General features: G+C 37.9%; 1 protein-coding gene across 1 annotated transcript in view; it reads right to left on the minus strand.

Moving 5' to 3' along the window:
- Positions 1-4,736: 4,736 nt before the first annotated feature.
- Positions 4,737-24,684, minus strand: part of SLC9A8 (solute carrier family 9 member A8) — a 51,257-nt gene continuing 31,309 nt past the window's right edge. The window contains exons 10-16 of the mRNA XM_026697496.2: positions 21,269-21,374; positions 17,050-17,166; positions 14,099-14,181; positions 12,086-12,197; positions 10,837-11,057; positions 7,545-7,691; positions 4,737-5,496 (exon numbers count right to left, since the gene is read on the minus strand). Of these exons, the coding sequence (XP_026553281.1) occupies positions 5,389-5,496; positions 7,545-7,691; positions 10,837-11,057; positions 12,086-12,197; positions 14,099-14,181; positions 17,050-17,166; positions 21,269-21,374 (894 nt within the window). The 3' untranslated portion in view covers positions 4,737-5,388. The remainder of the gene's footprint in view (positions 5,497-7,544; positions 7,692-10,836; positions 11,058-12,085; positions 12,198-14,098; positions 14,182-17,049; positions 17,167-21,268; positions 21,375-24,684) is intronic.

The raw sequence follows: 24,684 nt of genomic DNA on the forward strand, positions 1-24,684 counted from the left end.
CAGTTTTATTCACTTTTATACAGGAGGGGCTTCATTGAATCTAGTCAGATTCACTTCAAAGTAGGCAGATAAAGAGATTACCTAATTTTTAAAAAAGGACAGGGATTTGATCATACAGACATGGTTGCAATCTTTTTTTTTTACCTTTCCCTTATAAACACACCTGCAAAGAAGCAGCTTTGTTGACTGATGCCTTTATTTGTCTATCAGTAGGCAAGTACTCTTGTTTATTATGGAAACATCTTTCTTAGGTTTGGCCCACTTCATCTTTGGTCCCACCAAATATTGGAATCTGGCCCTTGAATCTTTTCCCTAGTTTTCAAACATTCTTATTCACTTCTGTAAACATAACAAAAGAAGTTGAAAGAAATTACTGGCTTGTTGGGTTGGGCATATACAAACCCTATTCTGTAGGCCTTGGGAGACAGAATATTTTCCCAACCAGGGGGAGGGGGGAGAGAAGGCAAACATTTTGTGCTTTGCAAGGTACATTGATACTTCTATTTCTGACGATGAAATACTGACTCGCATGCACAGACATCATAATCTGCCAAAATGTTTCATGTAGGGAGGTAATCTGAAGCTGAAATCTTATTCATTCTATTGTCTTGATAGCCTCCATATGATAAAACTTCAGAAATGTTCTTATATTCCTAACCAAAAATACTGCTTTCTAAGATGGTTTGATATAAAATGATAAGGTATAGGGGGAAAAAACTGATGCTATTCCTGATAAATAACTTATAGAAATAATAGCCATTGTAGAGATTGCAGTTAATTGTACAAGTACTAACATTTGTTTAAAATTCTTTCTGGCACACAGTAATAATGTCAAGTTCAAAGAAAATCTCAACTTGTTGCTTACTCTATGACTGGGGTGCCACAGACTACACTCCATAAAGTAGGCAGGGCAAGGGTAAAATGACTTTAATTGAGTTTACATCTGAATAGAAATAAATACAGTTGATATGGATTTTTCACCAAACAAATTAAAAATAATAATTTGATGGTCCTTGATGATAATTCCCATTATCTTGAAGTTACTGATTCATCTAGAAGACACTACAAAATATTGTCGTCTAAAAAACTTTGGCTATTTGCAAGGCTGTCTTTCTATAATTGTTTCTGTCTCATATAGCCCAATAAAGTTGACATGCATTGGGTCCCATCTAATCAACAGCATTATCTGGCCTGCCCTCTTGAACAGCATGAGCCTACCCACTCCATATGGTCCCACCCAACCCTGCTGTGCCCTAAGGAAGCAGCCCCCAACCTTTTGGGCACCAGGAACTGGTTCCCTGGGACAGGATTTTTTTGCGGACCAGAGGGGGCATGGTTTTGTGTGCTACCTGCATTCCATGGATGGGGCTTCACTTGTTTGCATGGACCTGTTTCTGGCATGCTGTGGCCCAGCCCAAGGACTGGCGGTTGGGAACCCCTGCTTTAAGGGAGTCTTAAAGACTTGACACTTCCCACAGATGTAGCCCAGGAAGTTGCGAGATTCTATCACTTGAGATTGTATAGTTTAATTGTTATGGTTCTTTTCCATGGCCCACCCCCCTTCATTGCCCATCAGCATGGCCGTTTTAAAAATTATTCTTTTATTAATAATATTATTCACTTCAACTCTTAATAATAATATACTTACACAGGAAAAATGCTTAATGGAAAGGGTGTATTGTTACTCTTTGCAGTAATTTCAATCCATTATGTGCACTGGTAATAAAATTATGTATGCCTACAGATGTGCTATCTTGATGTTACAGACCATATCTCTCTCCACAATAGGATAGAATCACAATTGAAATAAATGTACAAATGATAATGTACAAATTAAATGAACAACTATTAGCTGAACTTAATGAATAGTAAAGTAGTAAAGACTAAAATAGTATCTTCCATAGACATTGTACTACAGAGATCAGCAACTAAAAATCCCAAGGCTGAAAATAGTCTTAGTTGATCCTGCAAACTGGCTATTGAAATGTAACAGATATGAGAAGAGAAAGTGTAGTCAGGATACGTCACCTGCCAGTACTCCTTCTGCGATGGACCTAGGAGCTCTCCTCACCTCAAACCTACCATCTCCAGACACCTGGATGGTATCTGTTTTCATTTTTCCAACTGAGTAGGTTGGATAGTATAATGGAGTATAATGATTACCCTAAACCTTGAAGAAACTTTCAGCATGATTTTATTCCTTAAAATACTTGAGTTATCAAAGAACAGACTTTGGCATTATCCAGTCATTGAATGCTAGCACAAAGCTTCATATGGGCCCCAAGGTTTTATAAGATGTACTTTTCTCCATTAGATACAGAACAATTTATTTTATAATCAATAGTTAGAATTGCCTTCACGAAACTGAAGTACCCCAGGTACATTGGAATGACAACTTCCCAAAGTCCCAGAATCAACACTTCTGGGGAACTTTGAAAGTTGTAGCCATACACATATGAAAACATGCTTAGGGAAAGCTTGGCCAGGATATTACACCATCTTCATCTTCATCTTCATCATGAAGCTAACACACAAACCTATTTTATAACCGTGATTTGTCCTAGAACATGAGTTGAGTAGTTTGGGAATACCTGATATTGTAATCAATATAAATTTCCAACCTGCTGCCCTCGAGTCCATTCCTAGAATATTATGCCCAGTTCCAGCTCAGCAGTTCAAAATGAACATTAATGAACTTGAATGTGCCACAGGAAAATAACCAAGGGGATAAGAGACTTGGAAGGAAAAAGTTCTGAGAAATTATTGGAATTGTTGAGTATATTGTGGAAAAACATGACAGATGTCTTCAGTATCTGATGGTCTGTCATGTACATTATGATCAGTACTGTTCAAGAATATATAACAAGAAATCATGGATTGGAAATCAGAACGTTTTTCTAATATTAACTGTTCAAATAAAAGAACCACTTGCCTCAGAAGACAATGGACTGTCCTTCAGTGGAAGTGTTTCAATAGAAGGTAGATGGCCATCTGTTGAGAGTGCTTATTGGTGTTCAGGTGGTTGGACCAAATGATGTTCAAGTCCCTTCCAACCCTTATATTCTACAACTGTATTGGTTATGCTGATTGGGGATTATGAGAGCTTTAATCCAATATTTTTGCTAGAGGACTGGCTAGGAGTTCTAAATAAGCTTCTTTAATAGAATGCAGATTCTTCTGTTACTACTACCACAGAAGTCTACATGTGCCTAAATAGTTGGGTAAGCTAAACTGCATTTCTACTATATTTATATTCCAGTATTTTTTTAAGAAATTCAAAAGTCTATTTACATGAAATCGAGTATTTCATGTATTTGACCTTCTCATTTAAGATAGTTGTCCGAAATACAGCATAAACCTCAAAAGAGATGGGTGAACTATGCTTGCACACTGGTAATTGAGCAAGCATTCTGCCACAGTCGGATGATAAAGCACCATCTGCAATCTTCAGGGCTAATTTCACTCTAAATTTGTGAAAGTGTAATCAAGCTTGGGGATCTCGATGCAAAGCCAAGCCCATGCAGTGGTTGTATTCATTACTGATGGTAGTTTTGCTTTTGTTTTGTCTTTTTAACCTCAGCTACTGCTTTTATTTATTCAGTTTTTATACTGCTTTATGTTTTTCTATAGCTTTTAATTCCCATATGCTCAGAGTCATGAATTTAAATGGGGAATCATATAAACTGAAATAATGTATTTAACTTAATGCCAAACTTGCCTAAAGTTATTTAATACATTTATTTAATGCCAAACTTGCCTACTGTTATTGAATACATTTATTTAATGCCAAAGTAATGCTTCACAATGTGAAGTAATAATATGTCCCTACTCTGCAGGGAAAAAAATAAGAGACATCCTCATTCACTTGGCTTCAGATCAGTCCTGGCATGTATCCCCAGCAGAATCTGGCATCAAGAAAAGTGTCCCTTTGGGTCCTATAGAATGACTCAGTTTTATTTCCTTTCTTCACACCTTTTGAATTAATTCATCTGAAGTGCACCTACTGCAGCATTCCTGCTCTCAATATTGCACAATGTTACTGAGAACATGTTCATAAAAGAACATTTGTGTAAGCTTTACCAGTCTGCCATGGCAGCATGGCAAAAGAAACAAGGTTAGGATTAGTTACATGAGGAATATTTAGTTTTGTTTGTTTTATAGGGGTGATGGGCCACGCCTATTACAAGCAACTGAGGATAAGGGACTGTCTAGGGGACTCCGTACTCCTTTCTATCTGCAGTGAATCTTGAGACAGTTTTGTGTATGAGGAAAAATCATGTGGAATAAGCTTTCTAAGGCTGTACCAGTTTGGAATACAAATGGGAATTTATGTGGTTTGCAAAAATATCTCCATTTTCCTCAGGTGAAAAAGAAATGCATCGTTTTCCCCGCACTTTTAGTGTAATAATAATCCATTGACCAATGTTTTTTACTCATGACAAAGTTCCAGTAATATTCCCCACCCAGCTTTTTAAAAAGGTACAATCATTGTATGATTTTATGTTTTGCATGAGTACACATGATTCTGCAAGCAAAAAAATTAGATAGTATGTAAAGGCCAATCTGTGACTAATAAAAAAGCAGCTGAATTGTTTCCAGTCTTAGGGTTTTCCCAGAAAAAGGAACTCCTTCTTTATTTGCTTCTTCTATGCTCTGGCTTCAAACCACCCATCCAAACTTGTGCTATGGAGCTGTTCTCAAAGGAAGGGAATGAGAAGGGTGGAAATTAAGCTTGATAGATTTCAAATAAAGCTTTATTCTGGAACCAAATGATCTGAAGTTATAGTGTGGAATTATGTGTCAAGTTGTTTCAAACTCAGAAATAACAAATTGGAACAAACATTTCTAGAAATCCCAAAGGCCAAGGGGCTTTCATTAGCTGTTTCTGTCTTTTGTCATTCTGTACCCTGAGTTCATTAAATATTTAAAGAGCAATGTAGAGAGAGGCCTTAAATATTCACTTACTTGCTCATTGTCAATACAAATTCACAGCATTGTCCTTCCAGTACAGGGCTAGTATATTGGCAAAAGTACAGTAAAGTGCACTAAACTTTTTTTAAAGCTCTTCTACAGAATTTTCTTTAACGTACATTTACAGCAGAAACTCACAGACAGTGCCACCCATGTTTCCAATTACCCTATTATCCATTAATTATCCTAATGTATTTGGGATAATTGCTGCCTGAACAGGTGCCATAATTTCAAAAGAATAAAAAAAAAATTGGCATTAGAGATGATCTTGCATTCAGCACATGACACAACTTTATACTAGACAAAGAGTCACTTGACAACAACCATACCAAGTTGTGCATGGTATGTGTGTATAAGAGTGTCTGCCTTAAAATTAAAGTTGGAGATGTCAGCAGAAGCGTGCACACCAACAGCCTGTTACAGCAACTCCTGCTCATCATCTTCTGATCCAGAAGGTCCTTGTCGTACCTCCTCATACCATTTGTTAGTGAGGCTTTTCATCTGTATGCGTCCGTGATGTAGGTCCTGTGGCAAAGGGAAGGTGCAGCCCCTTTAGAAAATTAGAATTGCACTTCTCCATCTGCCTGTGCATCAGGCAGTACAACTTCAATTCTGCAGTACCTACGAAATTCAATCGATCTGATATGCTAGGTTTAAAGGAAGAAGGAAAAATGCTGCAAGGCAGTACTACGATAACATTAACATGGATAGAGGATGAAGAGTTCCACTGAAAAATCTCAGGTCCTTCTCTCTCCGTGTATATTTTGAAAGCAGGAAGCCACCGAGACAAAAAAACCCACTTGAAAATGGCAGATAATAAGACAAGTCCTTTAGAAAGATGTGACTCTTCACATGGCTTGCCTGGTTTCCTAGAATGCATTAATAATGTTTTGTCCTTTTGTTACAGCAATGTTACTTGCATACACTTCCTGCGCTTCATTCATATATACATATTGTGGCTCAGACGTTTGGTCAGACTGTTCCAAGTGGATCAGGATCAGTGATGGTATGCTACTGGTTCAGACCACTTCAACTGAACTGGTAGTAAAAAAAAGCCTCCTACAATCAGCTGAGAGGAGAAAGAAGAGAAAAGCCAGGATCGGCCCTCCCACTCACCCCGGCGCTTTTCTGTATCCTCTCAGCTGATTGGCACTGCAGGTCTCAGCTGGTGTGGGGAAAGCTGCGCGCCGGCATTAGGCAAAGCACGCCCACCAAGCCACGCCCACCAAACTGGTGATAAAACCATTTGAATCCCACCATTGGTCAGGATACAACTGAAGAAAAAACATTTAGACTATTCCAGATTTCAGCTAAAAAGAATCCAGAGAAGTCACAATGACAAGCAAGACAAGGCTGATTCACCTCTCTCCCCTCCTTCCTATGCCCTGGCCATCAATCTTCCCAGCCTTGACCCCAGCCCTCTGAGCCACCACCACACTTGAATTCAAGTGTATGAGGACCACGACAGCCATTCAAGATCAGTTCAACCTGGACAATCTAATATTCCCCTCATCTTCCTTCTTTACTACTACTCTCTATCACCATGAAATTGCTAACTGCTGACACATCCACCTAGTACACCTGACTCACTCACCCTACCTCTCCTGACAATGCTTGCCTTTCTTCCTTGCTGCCACTCTACACCCACCTGCCAAACATCCATGTAACCAAATGCTTTTTTTAAAATCTGTTGTCTCCTATTCCAATCTATTTCTGTTGAAGTTGTGTGCTCTAGGTCTGTGCATGGATGAAACATGCAGTCAAGTACCAATTTTGATTGTAAAGGGAAACTTTCATACATTTCAATGGCTTTAAGATACCTAACTCAGACTCAGAGTGAAATGTCTCCTTTAACAAGGCATTGTATGGCCACACATAGTGTTTCAATCATTTCTGTGCACATGTCAGAAAAAAGCATGAATAGAATCTACAAGGAACCACAGTGGCCTTTGTAGCAGAAAACTATGGTTAAATGTTTCAATACAATCCTAGATATTAAATGGCTATCTATTCTGATGGGTTTGGAAATAATTCACTATAATTCTTGAGATTCATGAACAAGAAAGTTATAGTTGCATGGATTTGCACTGTGCTAAACTGCAATGAGGTTGTTCTTGGTTTAATGTGAATGGGGTGAGGTCTGTGGATTGTTTCAGCCTATTTTTAGATTTTAGCCTATTTCTGGTTTAGATTGCAACTGTTGTTTAAGATGACATGTGAACAGATATGCATCCTGTTATTCCTGTTGGGTTTTTGTTGTTCTTGTTCTGTTTTTGCTCCCTTATTGAGTCTTCCAATCAATTAAAAGGCATAAAGCAAGAAGAACTCAAGGGAAGGAATATAAGTCAGAAATCTGTCAACAGGATATGATTACTCGAAGCTATGCTTAGAACAACTCACAGAAGAGGTTGCCTGAACTCTAGCCAGTTAAATGAGGTTTCTCTAAAGAGGAAGTCAAAATATTAGTGTAGGAAGCTTGGGTTATTTTAATATAAATAGCAGTCATTGTATTTTTGGATATCAAACTAGATTGAAAGTCAATCTACTACAGGATTTGTTTAGGCTGAACCTACCTCTTGGGTGAGCCGTCTGGTAAAGAAAGGATTCAAATATTTGACATCAAGCCACATAAAGCCTTTGAGATCCTGCCGCTTTATATAATGAGCTTCATATTCTTCCTCTGTCAGTTCAGATAAATGTTCAGATTCAATGGTGTTTCCCTAAGAGGAGATGATTATAAGAATAAAAAAAAAAAACAATAGTTTTCTTTGATGTACCTTAACCCTACCATTTTATTCACTGTGTTTACATGCAAGTCAACAAAAGTGTCAATAACTTGATAGTTATAATGGAAAAATTAAGAAATTTCACTACAGACAAGTAATATTTAAAAATTAAGGATCATAAAAGAAGAAAGAAACCTTGACATGCATTCGACCATTTCAAGAGCCAAATTCTGACTGTCACGGACTTTAAATTTGTGCTGGTTGATGACTTTGGCAGTTCGCATTGCACCAAATGTAATAAAAAAAGGAAGCAGCAAAGAACCTGCTAGGAACCAGTATTTCATTAGTCAGGTCATTATCACAAAAATGGCTTGTCTGTTTTGTGACTTTACCTTCCAGCTGCCTTTTGCCTGATCTGAATTTATACCAGCCACCTCAAAACAAAGGGTGGTTGAGGAAAACGCTAGCAGAAAATGTCCACATTGCAAAATGACCAACGCTGTACATTCTACAACTGCATTGCAGCACAAAATAAAAAAGCAGAAATGAGCACAGAGCCTAGCAAATACATTTGTTCCAAATGATCCCAACCATCTTCTGACAAACACATGTGAGATCCTAAGTGATGGGGATTTAAATATTTAAAGGGCCTGGGTGGAATTACATCTGAGGATTTCGGCACAAATACACATTTAATATGTAGAAACACTTTCAGTGAGCCTTATACAGGCTGACATGCTTTCATGTTACAGTTTCAGAGCAATCCATGATTAATTTAACTGGGATTTACTGAAAGACAATACCTCACTAAGTGTGACAAACTCTACTTTTGGTGTGGCCTGACAGAGCTCCATTTGATCCCCTACTAAGAGGACTGAAGAGATAGAACTTGGCTCTTTATTTTTCCAGTCTCTATTATTCTAGCTACTCCATATATAAAACTAATTCCATCTAGAACAGGGGTGTCAAATTCAAGGCCCAACGGGCTGGATCCGGCCCATGGGCGCTTAGATCTGGCCCAGGGGCTGCCCTGGAAATAGTAAAGGAGCGGCCCACACTGCCTCTGCCCGAGAAAACGGAGCATGCCCCCGAACCTGTTTTCAGCCACAATGGCCTCCTGCAGACCTTTGCCAATGAAAATGCCCCCCCCCCCAATCACAAGCCAGGCGGTATTTTTGATGGTAGAGGGCTGCAGGAGGCCATTGGAGCAAAAAAATGGGTCTGCAGGCTGATTCTACTCCTTACTCCATTCAGTATAGCTGCAGAATTAGAAGCTCTTGTTCTGGTTTTCAATTAACTGTCATTATGCATTTGGCCCATCACAAAATAATGATTACAGATAGTCCTCAACTTACAACTTTTCATTTATCAATGGTTTGAACTTACGGCAGCCTTGGAAAAAAGGACTTACAAGTCATCCTTGACGTTACAATCAGCATGCAACCTCCACAATCACAAGATCACAATTCAGGTGCTTGGCGACCATTTGTATTTTCACTGGCTGCAGAGTCACTGGATCACAATTTGCAATATTCCCAGCTGGCTTCCAATATATCAAGTCAATTGTGGAAATCAATCTGACGATCAATTTGACTAACTCGAGTCAAATCAATGACTGCTTGATTCATTTAAATACCACATTATTTGCTTAAACAACCACAGTAAATGGTTGCAAAATTGGATCCGGTCACACAAAGACTTGCTTAATGACTGCATTATTTAGCAATCAAAATCCCAATCCTAATTGCACTCATAAATCAAGGACTACTTGTAGCATTAGTTATGGATTAGTAATTTAACTATGCTAATTAACCAAAGCTCAAAGATCTGGGTTAACTTTAACCATGATTTATCTAGGTTCAAACATCATGAAGAATGTTGATATGTATAATATTTCTATTATAACAGGCATCTTTGGACTACAGGTAGAGAATCGATTTACGAACAGCAAGCATTTGGGCTGCATAAAACATGGATTTAGTATAAATGAATTTTCAATTCAAAGTCATTTTCCCAGAATGCTAGCTGACTCTGAAAATCTTGAGCACTTGGTAAAAAGCAAGACAGTGTCATAGATAAGGCTGATGGTTTCACAGAGTTTCTGCTATGCCAAGATAAATATGCATATTTTTTTCTTCTTTTTGACCTGCTTGGCAGTAATTTACATCTGTAGCTTATCAGTGAAGTACACCCTGTCGTCCTTTTGAAAGATGTATGACTCACCATCCGTATGTTATCATCATCCACTTAGATGTGGCTCAGTCCAAATGGTAGCTTTGTGTCTGAATTTCAACGGGAAGGTTATTTTACTTAAAGGTAGCAGACTGATCATTACACTGGGCTACGTTCATGACCTGCCTACTGAAATGGTGCTGTGTGTTAAAAAACAAGGGAAGCTTCCTGTGCAATAATATTCCAAAGACTCTCGCAGTTCTGTCTCCCTTGCCTCTCTTCTGCCTCAATCTACGGAAAGCAGACATACCCAAATTGGAGTGCTTCAGAGGTACTATGGCTACAATCAGAATCCTCAGCCAATAAGAAGAGTTCTGGTAGCTACAGGTAGTCCTCGGCATACGACCGTAATGGAGTCTGCCCATTACAGTTGCAAGTTGTGACAGTTGTAAAATGGGTCGGTCACAGACCCGATTTTACAACCTTTTTTTGCAATGGTCATGAAATAAATGCAGCAGTCATAAAGCAGCTAATATGATTGGTAAGCAAATGCTGTGTTAAACAAACCCATGGTTCACTATTGGCACAGTTTTGCCGAAAGCTAGGTGTGCCAGTTTTTGGCAAAATCATTGTAAAACATTCTCATGTGACCATGGATGCTGCAAACAGCCATAAATGAGGCTATGTTGCCAAGTTCCCAAAGTTTGGTCATGTGACCATAGAAGGGGCCCATTGGCATTTCAGAACCAGGTCATAGGTAGCCCCATGGCAAGTCCATCTTAACTTCAAATAGTCACTAAGTTGATAGGCTGTAAGCCAAGGATTATCTATATAGATCCTAAGAAATTTTGAGAATGCCAAATCAAGGAAAGCCAATATATTGGCATGAAGAAAGGCAAAGAGGTTTATGCAAGACTCAGATATAAAAGCATCTATCTCATTTAAATATGGAACATGTGAAGCTCACCATTTTCTCTGTTTTGCTGAGATTGATATCCTTCTTGTTCTTCCGCCGGGCTTTAGAGTCTTCAATGTCAATCAGCCTGATTAAAGGCATTGTTCCTCCACCGAGCAATAAGATTGTGAACAGCACAATGATGATTGTAGTAGTGCCAATCAACTGCCGCTTCTCAATTGGTTCCAGGCCCAAGTGGAGGCTCAAGGCATACGGAATTGCCCCACGTAAGCCTAGTTAATGGGGAGGAACACAGGGAAGCATATAAGCATTCCTCAGTCCCACTAGAAATAATATTCTTCAAAGCTATCAATGGTTTCTTTGTTTGCTCTTTCAAGATTAAGGGACAAGCATCCTGGTTTCAGGAAAGCCTACAAGGAATTGCCTGCAATGAAGTATTTATTGGCACAAAAGTATGTCACTTCTACTGTACCTTTGTAACCATTCCTCCACTCTGTTTCATCGTCACTGAAATCTGAAGTTGCCTTATACTGCTTTAGACTTTTGTTCCTTCTATACCCAAGATCTATCTTCTCCAGAGATAGGCAGTCTTTTTGCCCTTATGGCTTGATGTGGCATTCAGCAATGGACTGGAAATAAACTTATAGGCAAATATACTAATACAGAGCTATCTGCCTCCCAGGCAGCACTTTCTCCATTTAAACTGAGTTACTAACTGCCGGCCAAGATGTGTATAAGGTGTCTGTGTGCTGGGGAAAACCTGGAAGGAAACGTATCCTTACACATGCTATCAATGCTTAAGGAGGTAGAGGAGAAGTATGATGGTGGGCTTGAGAAAAAGACTTTAAAGACAACATGTGGCTTTAAAGATAATATCTCATTAGCTTTTTTCCCTCCTTGAAACTCCATATTTTTGGGCTCGAAATTCTGAATCTCTAGCCATTTTTGCAAAGTTGCTAGGACAATATAGAAATTGTTTTCACAATGCATCTAGATAAGACCATGTGGGGGAAAGCTGAACTACTTCCTATTTTATGCAAAGAATTTATTTATTTATTTATTCAATACAGAATTAGAAACATGCAGTGAAAGATTTATCTCTATCCCAAATATTTTTTTTCTCCTGAGCAGTTGGAGACAATTCCTTTGTATAGTGGGAAATAGCAAGCAATCAATCAGTCAAAAATAGAGAAAATGAAAGTTTCTATGCAGAAACTCAGCAGATAGTTTTAACATGATCCAGTTACAATTATGATGCTATATAGAACAATACCCAAGAGTGAAAATGGCAAGAACTTACCACTAAACCACATGATGAACATCATTTTGGGAGTGATCTTGTGATCACGGAAGAAATTGAGCAAATAAGAGAGGGGGAAAATATTGACTGCTCTACCAAAAAGGACAAGCACCTGTCAAAAAAAGAAGCAAAATTGAGCTTTTAATAAGAGACGTAACAATGGGAAAATGAGAATTGGGATTCATAACCCCTTTATGGGTCACCTCTGTATTAGCATCTAGGTAATATAGAAAAGGAGTTCAGGTAGCCCTTAGGTCAAATTCAACAGGATTTTGTGGGTTGAGTTTAGTAACAAACCCATTTTTCTTTTCTCAGATATGCTGCATCACTTATATACCTATGCTTATCTTTATTTTATTCTTATTTGAAAAGGGAGGGTCAAACCCTCAATTTGCTATCCCAAAGGTACTTTTTCAAGAGGCAACTGGACTTTCCGGTTTTTCTTTGAAGGTATTTTGCTTCTCATCCAAGAAGCTTCTTCTGCTCTGAAGAAGCAGAAAAACCAGAAAGTCCAGTTGCCTCTTGAAAAAGCATCTTTGGGACAACCGTGTCCTGGTTGACTGAGAATCTTCATAGACCACAATGTGCTACTTAGGAGCCCTAAGCTAAGGCTCTAGTCTATTGTAAATTCGCTTAACAGCAAATGAAAACAGAAGGTCTTAACCCTCAAACAAACAAGTATGAGAGCATACTATATAAGAGAGGGAAGAAAAGGAGCGAATGCATAGGAATCTGGTTGTATTCAACTCAAAGAGTACAAGCAATATTTCTTTAATTCTGGGTGTTTTATACAGATAGTCCTCATCTTATGAACAAATGGTGCGCAATTTCTGTATGTTGCTAAGCAAGATAGTTAAGTAAGTTTTGCCCCATTTTATGACCTTTCTTGCCACAGTTGTTCAGTGAATCACTGCAGTTGTTAGGAGTAACAGGGTTGTTAAGTGAACCTGGCTTCCCACAAAGTTAAGTGAACTTTGCTTGTCAGAAGGTCACATGACCACATGACCCTGGACACTGCAACCATCATAAATATAAGTCTGTTGCCAAACGTCTGAAGTTTTACTGCTCCCCCATTACCATGGGGATGCTGCAACAATCTTAAGTGTGAAAAATGTTTTCAGTCCTTCTAACTTCGAAAGATCACTAAACAAAATGTTGTAAGTCAAGATCCTGTATTGTGTTTTAAATGCTGCGAGTTGCTTAGCATGATGCCTTTGAGATGGATGACTATATAAATTGCAATAGATAAAATAGATAAATAGAATATGTAGAGTAAATAAATGCAACATCACTTTTACACATTACTAACTGGGAAGTCCTAGAAGTAAAATGCTAATATTAGCCTGATTCTATGAGGTAGTGTATGCACTGCCCTAGCAATTTAGCCTCCTCTTACCAAGGGTTTTCTTTCTAGCCTTGGCTGCCTCAGAATGAATAAATTAACTGGAAATACAAAGCTGCCTTTAGCATGAGTTCGCTGCATACTAACATGTCAGGAGAAGAGCTATGCCAGTCTACATTAACGAAAAGTTTAAAAAGAATTTAACTTTTAAAATTATCAAATGTTGTTATAAAGATGCATGCAGTTCAATGTCAGAGTTACAAGGATAACCCCTCCTCTTAGGTTTTAAGACTGCCATGCCAATCAATGAACATTCTGGGTAATCTCAAAACCAACCACAGTTCACCATGAAGACAGTGACCAATAGCAAAACAATGTCCTATGCACCTATTGGCTCTTCCAGAAGAACCTAATTCAACTTTTAAGAGTCATTTTCATAGATCCTTTAGAAAGCTATTGTCTACAGTGAAGGAAGAGATAGTTTAATTTGTGTTATTATACATTCACGTTGCATTGTTTTTAATATTGTAATCCAGCTAGACTCCAATAAGCAGGCAACATGCAAATTGTTGCAATAAATAATAATTTGGAGTTTTCTATGACACATTATATAGCCCTTCTTGCCAGACTGGGGTCAGGCAAAACAAACGCTACTATAATTTGATACCTACTATGCACCAGATGACAAAGGACATTTCAAACTTGTGAGGAAAGCTAAAAATTGACAGGCCCAGAAATGCAAAAACACATGTTTCTGAAAGAGAAAAATCAGAAATAAGTATTCACAAAACACAATACTGATCATTCAAGTCCCTATGTTTAATTTTTTAAAACTTCAGGTTTTCAAAAGAAATGTTTGAAGCAGATATAGTCTCTTCCATTCCTAGATGACATAACCAAGAAAAATAAGAAAGAGAACTGTTCAAAATGTCCAGATACATAACCTGCCTCTTCCAAAAGGAAAAGGACGGATTAGGAGATTCATCTCTCCCTGAGTTATTGTTTTCAGAGGGTCTGGGCCGAGTCCAACAGAAACTTAGCTTCTTCAACAGGGTTCTATTAAAACCTAGCATTTGCTGCATACAGTTTAGCAATGGAGCACAGACTGAAAAGATACACAATATGTAGGTTTACAGTAACTGGCTAACAGTGACGACTGGGGCCTGCAGTATGATTTGTCTTGCCAGCAAAGTATTTTTTTTTCACAGTCTCCTGTTCCCCCCAGCTATTTCCTCTTTTCCTCTCCTAACAGATGTTCAACCTTCTGTGCCCCTGCATGAGAAAGCAACATTCAGATCTGATATTAATTTAGCTTTAACAGCTCAGTGAAATGCCCATGTTCAAAGACAAGAGCACACTTAATGATGGAACAAACCACAAGTCTGTTTCCCACATGTTCTGGTCATGTGTCTCCTGGTAGTATCTAGTTGGCTATTGTGAAAGAACACATGTAAAGGAGCAGTGAAAATGTGATTTAAGTCTAGCAATGCAGGTTTTGTGCTTGCTGTGTCTGTGTGTGTGTGTGTGTGGCGCTGCCTCAGATTCCTGCATCCATGAGATTGTAAGGTTTTTTTTTTCCACCTCTGACCCATTAATACTGTGTTTAGTTTAATATCTTCTAAATAATAAATACATTTAAAAACAAATGTCAGCTAAGAAAGGACGAAGTACAGAGAACTACATCAATGTATTGCCTATATTTTTCCCCTTTTCAAATAGTTTCCTGGTACTGTATTCATAATCTTTTAATGGAAACGAATGCATCTTGCCTCTCTATCATCTAAAAGTACCCTGGAGGCGAGAAAAAAAGTCAAAGAAATCCATTTTGTTATTAATCTTGTGGCAAGACTTAGCCAGAGCTTGGAGGAGAAGAGAGGAAAAGATTTACAGCACATTTTATCCTCCTTGTCAGTAAAGGTGACTTTTCTGCTTGGCAGACTCCATATTAGTAGGTCTGTTTTGAGAATTGTGGTGAAGAAATGCTCCTACAGTTAAAGAAACAGCTCTGCTTCCTCTTACCCGTAATTCACATTCTTTGAAATCACACACACACACACACACACACACAAAATCAATCAGTGACTACAAATTGTAATATTTAAGGCTGCAATGGTATGCATGCTTAGTTGGGAGTCCTATTGGGTCAAACGAGGCCTACCGAATGTCTGACTAGTTATACAAAAGTTGTAATGTAAAATCTCCTTCTGAACCAATGCAAGGACAGCAAGGTGCTGCCATCTGCTGAGATATAGAGAAGCCATATGCTGCAACCTTCAAAATGATTTTTAAAATACATATATCTGGCCTGGAGTATCTTCTGAGAGATTAGACTAGATGAGGGAGGAGGAACTCGAGAATGAATCAGTCTGACAGGAAAGAGACACCCGGAACTGATAGGCATCTTCCAGACTGATACTCCCCAGTCTTGCAGGTGTTGTGGACACATTTCCAAATTATTTCAGTATTGATTGGCGTGAGTGCAGGTTTACCATACTTCAGCCACACCTGCAGAATTGCAAGTTTCCCTCAACCATGGACCAGGAAAAAAAATATTTTGATTTTATCCATCAGCTCATGTTAACCTATTGCCATTCCTGTGCCTTAACATTGTAATAAAAAGAAAACATATTATATTATATGCAATTTATTACCATGTACATTGTTTGATGACAATGGGCCAGCTTTTCCTATCAAGTATAGGTGGAATGAAATCCAATCAACATGATCAATAACAATTTACTGAGTGCAATAAAAGGAGGCTTCGGCTTATAATCACAATAGGGGCCGAAATTTCCATTGCTAAGCAAGGCAGTTGTTAAGTGAGTTGTGTTTGATTTCACAACTTTTGCCACAGTTATTAAGTGAATCACTCCGGTTGTTAAATAAATCACGGATTGTTAAGCAAACCCAGTTTCTCCCATTGATGTTGCTTGCAGGAACCAGCTGGGAAAATCACAAATGGCAATCAATGACCCCAGGACGTTGTAGTATGTTTGCCATACATACATGTGTGCCATTTGCCAAGGGAGGTCAATTTATTTTCTCAAGCACCTAAAAGCAGGACACAAAACAATGGATGGAAACTAATCAAGGAGAGAAGCAACTTGGAATTAAGGAGAAACTTCCTAACAGTGAGGACAATTAACCAGCTTGACTTCAGAAGCTATGGGTGCTTCATTACTGGAGGTTTTTAAGAAGAGACTTGATGGCCACTTGTCTGAAATGGTATAGAGTCTCCTGCTTGAGCAGGGGGGACAGACTAGAAGTCCTCCAAGGTCCCTTGCAGCTCTCTTCTTATTGAAGTTCCCAAATTTTGATTACAGGATTGTGGGGATGCTGCAACGGTACAAAGACCAGTCATAAATCCATTTTCTCAGAGCTGTTGAAACTTCGAATGGTCACTAAATGAATGGTAGTTAAGGAACACCTGTAGAGAGAACTCTCAACTCCATTGACCATAGCTCCTGGTCAACTGGCAGGACAAAAATGTGTAATCATAACTGAAACATATTTGATGTTTAAATTAAAGTAGATTGCCATTGCAAAAACTGGTAGGATAATCAGGAAGCATTTAGAAAAGTCTGCTTTGATAGTAAGAGTCCAAGCAACAGACAGCACCTACCACACATGAATGCAACAGTTCTCAGAGTCTGCTGCATTAGGATCTGTGTAACCGGAGAAAGATTATGATGGGTATAGTGAGACATTACGATGCCGGAAAACAAGATAGCCATGATACCTGGAAGAAAAATTTCTCCGTTAGATATACCTATGTATAAAGTCATATTTTTCTTTAAACTGTTATTAATTGCAAGCCAATAAATAATCAAAACTGTTGTGCAGCACAAGAATGGGAAAGGTAGTGATTCAAGTTGGAAGTTTAGGTCTAGCACTTGCACAATTCAACAACATGAGTTGTGTCAGCTGCCCGGAGTGGCGCAACCCTTTGGCTCAATTGCTGAAGGAAAGCACCTAAATATGCATATGCACTTGTACTTCAAAATTGGGGGCAGCTAAGACCTTGGAAGGACTTGGGCTGCTTACACAGGAGTTTTCTATTTGCACTTGGAGTAAGTACTTTCACTTAAGACTGATGAATATCGCTACTCTACGTGAAATATCAAATCCATATTTTCTACTGTAAATAAAGACCCAACCCTAGAAATTACAAAAAAATTGCCCTCCTAATTATGTAATTCCAATTATCAGAAAAGCAACATAGTATATATAAAGGACTCAAAATATCACCACACTGAAAGTTGTTTCCACTAGGCCAACAACAGGCAAACAAGTACTAGTTAATAGACTCAAGGAGAATAGCCAAACTAGGACTTAACCATAGATTATAGATATTGGTTTCATCATAAACAATATTCTCACTCTTTCACTATGAAGAATGTGGTAAAGTTTGCAAGAAAATAATGCTAGGATTGAAAAGGCCTCTTTGCGACCAACCTTCCCCTCAAATCTATTGAATTTCAGCTCCCGAAGACTATATTCTCCTGTTCCAAATTATACCCACACTCCCATATGACTGAGGGTTACAATTACATACTATAACTCTAACATACTGAATAATTGGATCTTTCTGATACAGCAGAGCTTAATAGTTCATGAAACCTTAAGAATTTTCAATATTTCTGCATAAATATGGCTAGAAGAAAGTGTTCAAGCTACTCCAAAGCTGTAGAGACTGAATGGAGTTTCCACGGAACCAGTATCATATGGATCATACTACCAGATCCCAACTGGATGTTATCTGACACTGCTGTTTGTTTATTCCCAGAGTACAAAAACAAGTTTTGTGCATAGAAAATGAAGAAGTCGTATTTGATATTATACCAAAAAAAAGAGAGATGGCAAAGCCGCTGCAAAATGAGAATACAACAGTGATCTGATAATAGCTGACAGATTCAGTGAACCTCAAACTCATCATAATCCTTTTAGTTGCTGCATTACATAACTCATTTTATCCAATGTAAATCTAATATTCTACTGAATGATTATGATCCTATTAGTGAAAGTGCTCCAGAATTTTAATTACTAGTTCCATTACAATTCCCAAGATGTTATTTGGAATGAAATGGCTATAAAAAAACAACAGCCAAGTGTTGGCTCTCCAGAGGTTACTTCAGGACTAGAGAACAGCTGTAAAATCCACTCTGAATTGCATACACAAAGTTGGAAGTGCTATCCTAAATGGACAGAAGTTGTTATAGCTATCAAAACAGATGCTTTCTGGTAAAATCAGCATGCATACAAATATGCTTAGACTTCACAGTTGTTATTAAATGCCCATGGTGTTTCTTAACCAACGATACAGAAAAACTAGAAAAGTAGGGGATAAACAGTTACTTGCAAGACCACATATATTTCACTCTGTGAGATGTTTGAGATTAATGAGAGGCAGAGTGTACTTAGGAAAAGGCATATTTGGGGCCAGGTTCTCCCAGCACCTGCAGATACATAATAATGCTTCAAATCATAAACATGAATAGTTAATGGTAAAATTTTGCTCTCTACAAGATATCATCGTAAATCTCTTTTGACTGAGGCCAAAATCACAACATCCCTAAACCTTTGTAGATACATGGACTATTATCCCAGACTCTAAAACAATTTACAGTGTGTGTTACTAAAATAACCATACTAGACACTAAATTTAGCATTCTATGCAAAAGAGGTTGTTCAAAATTGTCGTGGTTTTCTTCCTTTTCTCCTCTTCCAGTCCAAGAAATTTGATATACTTTCCAGATCACTTTTCTTCTTTTCTAGTTCAAGCAATTTGATACACTGCTAGTGTATCCAATTAAAATTACTGCACATTTTTCTATCTGAGTACATTACTGAAGTAAACATTCCAACAGCAAAAATACAAAATACAAAAATCCCAACCAAATACAGTGCAGTGCAAAAGATATATGCACCTGGATTCTCACTAACCTCCAGGCTTCTTCTTCCTCTAATCTACGACTGAACGGTATCTTTAAATCCAAGCTTAGTACAATTTTATTTTAGCTCAGTTTCCAAGCTTTTATGCTGCTACAATTGCAAACTGGCTCTGAACAGTTTACAAGCCTGAGTTCAATAGTAAAATTAAAAACAACTTTTCTCTGCAGGAAGGACAAATTCAACACGTTAGATCCCAAGGCTGAAAAAGCCAAGTCTTAATTCTTTAGAGGGACGCAGTGGCTCAGTGGCTAAGACGCTGAGCTTGTCGATCAGAAAGGTCAGCAATTCAGCAGTTCGAATCCCTAGCACGGCATAATGGAGTGAGCTCCTGTTATTTGTCCTAGCTCCTGCCAACCTAGCAGTTCAAAAACATGTAAAAATGCAAGTAGAAAAATAGGGACCACTTTGATGGGAAGGTAACAGCGTTCTGTGCTCCTTCGGCATTTAGTCATGCAGGCCACATGACCACAGAGACGTCTTCGGACAGCGCTGGCTCTTCGGCTTTGTAATGGAGATTAGCACCACCCCCAGAGCCAGAAACGACTAGCATGTATGTGCAAGGGGAACCTTTATCTGTACCTTGATTGTTTTACAGAAAGTGAAAAGGTCAGTGTCAATTTAATCTCTAGGGGAACACTATTCCAGAGAAGACGACTAACGACCCAGGTGATCACAACACAAAATATCCTGTATGGGAGACCTGGAAAGAGCCTTCTTTGACAGTTCTTAAATAAATAAAACCCAATATTGTCTGGAATTGGATGTAGTTTTCTGACCAATATACTACCTGGATTCAGGCTTCAAACTATTACTTAAAAAGTTGCTTGAAGTAGTTCTGCATTATCCCAAAGAAAAGTATGGATAAAGTCTCACCAGGATTATGTCTTTGGCCCAATTCTGGTTAACATCTTTATAACTGATGAAGGAAACAGAAAAACTGCTTCTCAAATTTTTAGATAATACCAAGCTAGGATAATTGGTTAGTATAAGTCAAAACTACAATTCAAATGACCTCTTTGAAAATAAAAACTGGATCATAATCAATGCAAAGATGCTCATCTGTGAGAAAAGCAAGATCCTCCATATGCATACAAAAAGTCAAACATCTATTGATTTGGTGGCAATGTGTGTCAGAAGGATCTAGGAATACTTTTAGACCATCAACTGAACATAGCACCTGCAAGGTGATCAAACCGGTCATTCCTAAAGGAGATCAATCCTGACTCCTCGCTCCTTAGAAGGCCAGATCCTGAAGATGAAACTCAAATACTTTGGCCACTTAATGAGAAGGAAGGACTCACTGGAGAAGAGCCTAATGCTGGGGAAGATTGAGGGCAAAAGAAGAAGGGGATGATAGAGAAGGAGGTGGCTGGATGGAGTCACTGAAGCAGTAGGCATGAGCTTAAATGGACTCCAGAGGACGGTAGAGAACAGGAAGGTTCCTGGAGGAACGTTGTCCATGGGGTCGCGATGGGTCGGACACAACTTCACAACTAACAACCACAACAATTCTGAGCATCAGGCAGAACTAAGTCACTTAAGAGTATATTTTTCACGGTTCTATGAAAAACCATAATTATTTTTAAGCCGAAACCAAGCAAATCTCATTATGATTTAGCACAGCCTATGAACTTCGCCAGGGTACATTACATCTTGATTTGAAAGAGTGATTCGCCAAACTCCAAATTGGTAAAATCTCTTTTTGGGTGTACAGTAAGGAGTTAATCTAAATGTGAGAAAATATAACAACTGGGAGGATAAATTATTTACTTCTCTGTCGTAATAGCCTTCATTGATTGTAGGGAGGAAATATACTCTGAGAGCTCTAGAGAAGTAAAAGCTTTTTCAACATTGTCAATAATTTCAAGGGAATTTGTTTTGCAACTTACCTGAGAGAGAAATTCCTTCTGCAAGTCCATAAGGAAGATATGCAAAGATAATCATCATTCCAAACTCCAGGGAAGGAGTTTTTCGTAAATCAATATGTTTTAGTACGTTAATTACAGTTAAGAAAAATAAGAAAGATGAAATAGGAAAGTCAGATAATTAGGAAGTTCTTATTTGTCATTAGAGCTCCATTAGAAAGCTTAGCATTTCATGTTGAATCATACAGAGCGATTATTTTTCTTCATACTGTTTAGCTGATGGACTTTTTCAAGTGAAATAGCAGAAATTACCAGGTGATGATGCTCTGTGCAACAAGGAATTATTTTTAGAGGATTTTTAAAGGTTCTAACAAAGTGCACAGAAAAATGATTTTATTATAAGAGGACTTTTAACTTTATAATATTCTTAGCTTTACACCTAATCATTATATTTAAGAATTCACTAGAAAATAATTCTTAAATTTTGCAGACTTCAACAAGGTTTAAATATTCTTACATACAACGGTAACTTTCAGTATATGAGATGCTGAAAATATAATTATCAGTGATCATCTTCTAACAGACTAGCTCGATATCTATGCTTCGCTATGAAACTATGTGGTTGGGCTTAGTTTTTGAGGAGGAAAATAAGGGGTGGGGGGAGTCTGCCTCTGCCTACCAGCATCCATCAGTATTCATCTGGCTAGAATTCTGTCAGTGTGAGAGAGTTGAGGGCTGTTTGGAAAGTGAAACAGTATTTGCTGTGTGAGCAAGGAGACAGCAAGGAGCCTGGGCGTGGCGTAGCTCAACTGTTCTGAACTTGGTGCTGCTTTGTGCTGTGAAATTGAAATGGAAATGGAAACTCCTCTCCTGTTTTTGCATTTGGAACAGATTACTTTTCAGGTGGGAGGGGGAGTAGAAGCATCAGAGTGTGTTAAGAATAATATACAAAATACTAATGCTTTGATGGTCATTTTGAAAAATCCTTTCTTTGTGAGCACCTAGAAGCCAAGAGGAACATACATGCCAAATTTCAAGTTTGTAGACTTTACAGTTCTGGAGATTTTGTGATGATGCATGAGTGGTATTTCGCTTTTATATATATAGATTAAGGTTCTGAGGGCAGATAGGTAAATATGTCTGTACTACATATAGAAACAATTCCACAGTGAGTTTCTTTCCACTCTAAATATGTGGTTTTAACTTATCTTAAAGCATTATCTGAACACTTCAATGGAATGAAAGCCAACTTACTTTCTCTGTGATAAACATATATTTTTGTATATAAAGAAGCCACTTAATAATTTTAGTGGTCAAAATAACTGCAAAAAGAATAAAGATAAAGAGATTGGGCACATTTATGCTTGTTGGCTTAGATAGTCAATCTGACTTTTCAATTATGATCCATTCTTATACTTCATATTCAAGGCTAAGAATGGATACGACAAACACACTACCTCCAGTAAACTGCTATCAAAACTCTTTTAAAGACTCCTTTAAATTTTTCAGATCTTTTGACTGAAAAAGTACCTCTGAAAAAGTACCTACCTTTAAACAGCCATTTTGCCTAATGTGCTATTTCAGTCTGTTCAAAGATCTGCTTTCAAGAATATTTGAATAAATACAGTTTCATAAAGTTGGAGAATCATCATATAGGAATCACTTTTTCCAATCCTGCTTCTAAAAAGATTAACCCTGCTTTGATGCTGTTGTAAATCTTCTTTGCAACTCTGAGCATTGCGTGCTCTAATTTTCCAAGTTGCTCTATAAGCTAATTAATATTCAGTTTTAATAGTGGCTAACCCAATGTTGTTGAGCTCCCACTCCCTATAGCTCCAAGCAGTAGGACTCATCATCATCAGGGATGATGGGAAGCTAAATCTAATGATATTTCAAAAGCTATAGGCCTTTCATCCTAGGCTTGAAAAAGAATCAAAAAGAATTATTTCAATCAATACATATAAAGAAAGAATTTTAAACATTTTATGAGCCTTTTATAAGCACATTTCAAATACTCCAGATTGCGATAGTATCCCTATCTAAATCAAGATGAATGTGATATCTTCAATTTTTCTTTTTAATAATGTGATTCAAACATTCCAAACAGCGTGTGCAATGATCTGGTATTGTGTAACTATGTGGTCTAAAAATTAATTTAAACATCTAAAGACAACAGGCTGTCTGATCCTGATCTAAAATCTTGATAATGCACAAGTGTAATTTCTCACGCAAATTTCTAGTTACCCATTAGAGATAACACACAAAACCTTTTGTGTTTTAACAGAAAGTTAAAGTTATAATCTGAGATAAAACACAAAACATGAATAGCTAAAACACGCTATAATCTCAGAACACATACAAATGCTGACAACCACCATCAAGATTACATCCTTAACAGAAGCTAGAAAAAGGAAAACAATATTCCAAACCAAAATGCTCAAGCTGAACCCCAGAAGCAAAGACATACCTGAACAGGTTATCAAAATGTCCGGTTGCTCACTATCTACCACAACAGACAAGACCCCACAGAAAGTCTCAACATTAATAAATATTATGCTTGCCTTGCCACAAATACCTGACAAAACATAAGGTAGACAATCAGACCACCATCAAACAAAGAATCAGAACCCATTCAAAGTAGAGGACAGAGCAGCCCTCAAAAAAAATCCAAAGGACCAAACCATCATCCCCTGAGCAACAAAAGTTATTATGGTCAAATCACAATGCGTGCAAAAAGCCAAAGAATTACTGGACATCAGTAACCTACACACAAATAAACACCAATCCAGTACAGGTAGTAGACAACCTAATCAAGAGAACTCTAAACAATCCAACCAAGGTCAATCAGAAAAAAAGAACAGTGAATGGAAGGCTCTCATATTCCTACACTACTATGGACACCCCAAAATATCAAGCCTAAATACTTCTTTGTCCAATTGTATCATTTACCAGGGACTCCAAAATACAATATAGCTAAAGAGCTTACAAAAAACCTTGGAAAAAGCGAAGCGCACACTCACCGAATCCATTGTGAAACCAGTAGAACTGCTCCTTATCACATAGCTAACCATATGACATCAACTAAAACCTTCCAAAACATTTTAAGTAACCCAAGAGTCAGTAACCCAAGAAGTAAAAACAGGAGCAACTACAGTGTAAGGACTGTAACAACCTATGTATGAAACAAGTAGAAAACTAGCAAAGCACATCCATGAACATTAACTAGGAGTCAGAAGACATGATGAAAATTCCATAATTTCACAACATGTAGGCAGACCTAATCATAGTTTCAACTCAAAAACTGTGAGCATCTTAGATCAAGCTAAATCCAAAATAGCTAGGTCATTCCTAGAAGCTTGGCAGTCAGACAAATCAGGCATGAACAGGTTCATAAAGATAAACAAAGTTTGCATGCTGTTAAGAAGAAACAATAAAAAAGC

The sequence above is a fragment of the Pseudonaja textilis genome, chromosome 3 (assembly GCF_049901715.1).
Source record: "Pseudonaja textilis isolate UNSWEBS1 chromosome 3, rPseTex1.2, whole genome shotgun sequence".
Classification (NCBI taxonomy): domain Eukaryota; kingdom Metazoa; phylum Chordata; class Lepidosauria; order Squamata; family Elapidae; genus Pseudonaja; species Pseudonaja textilis.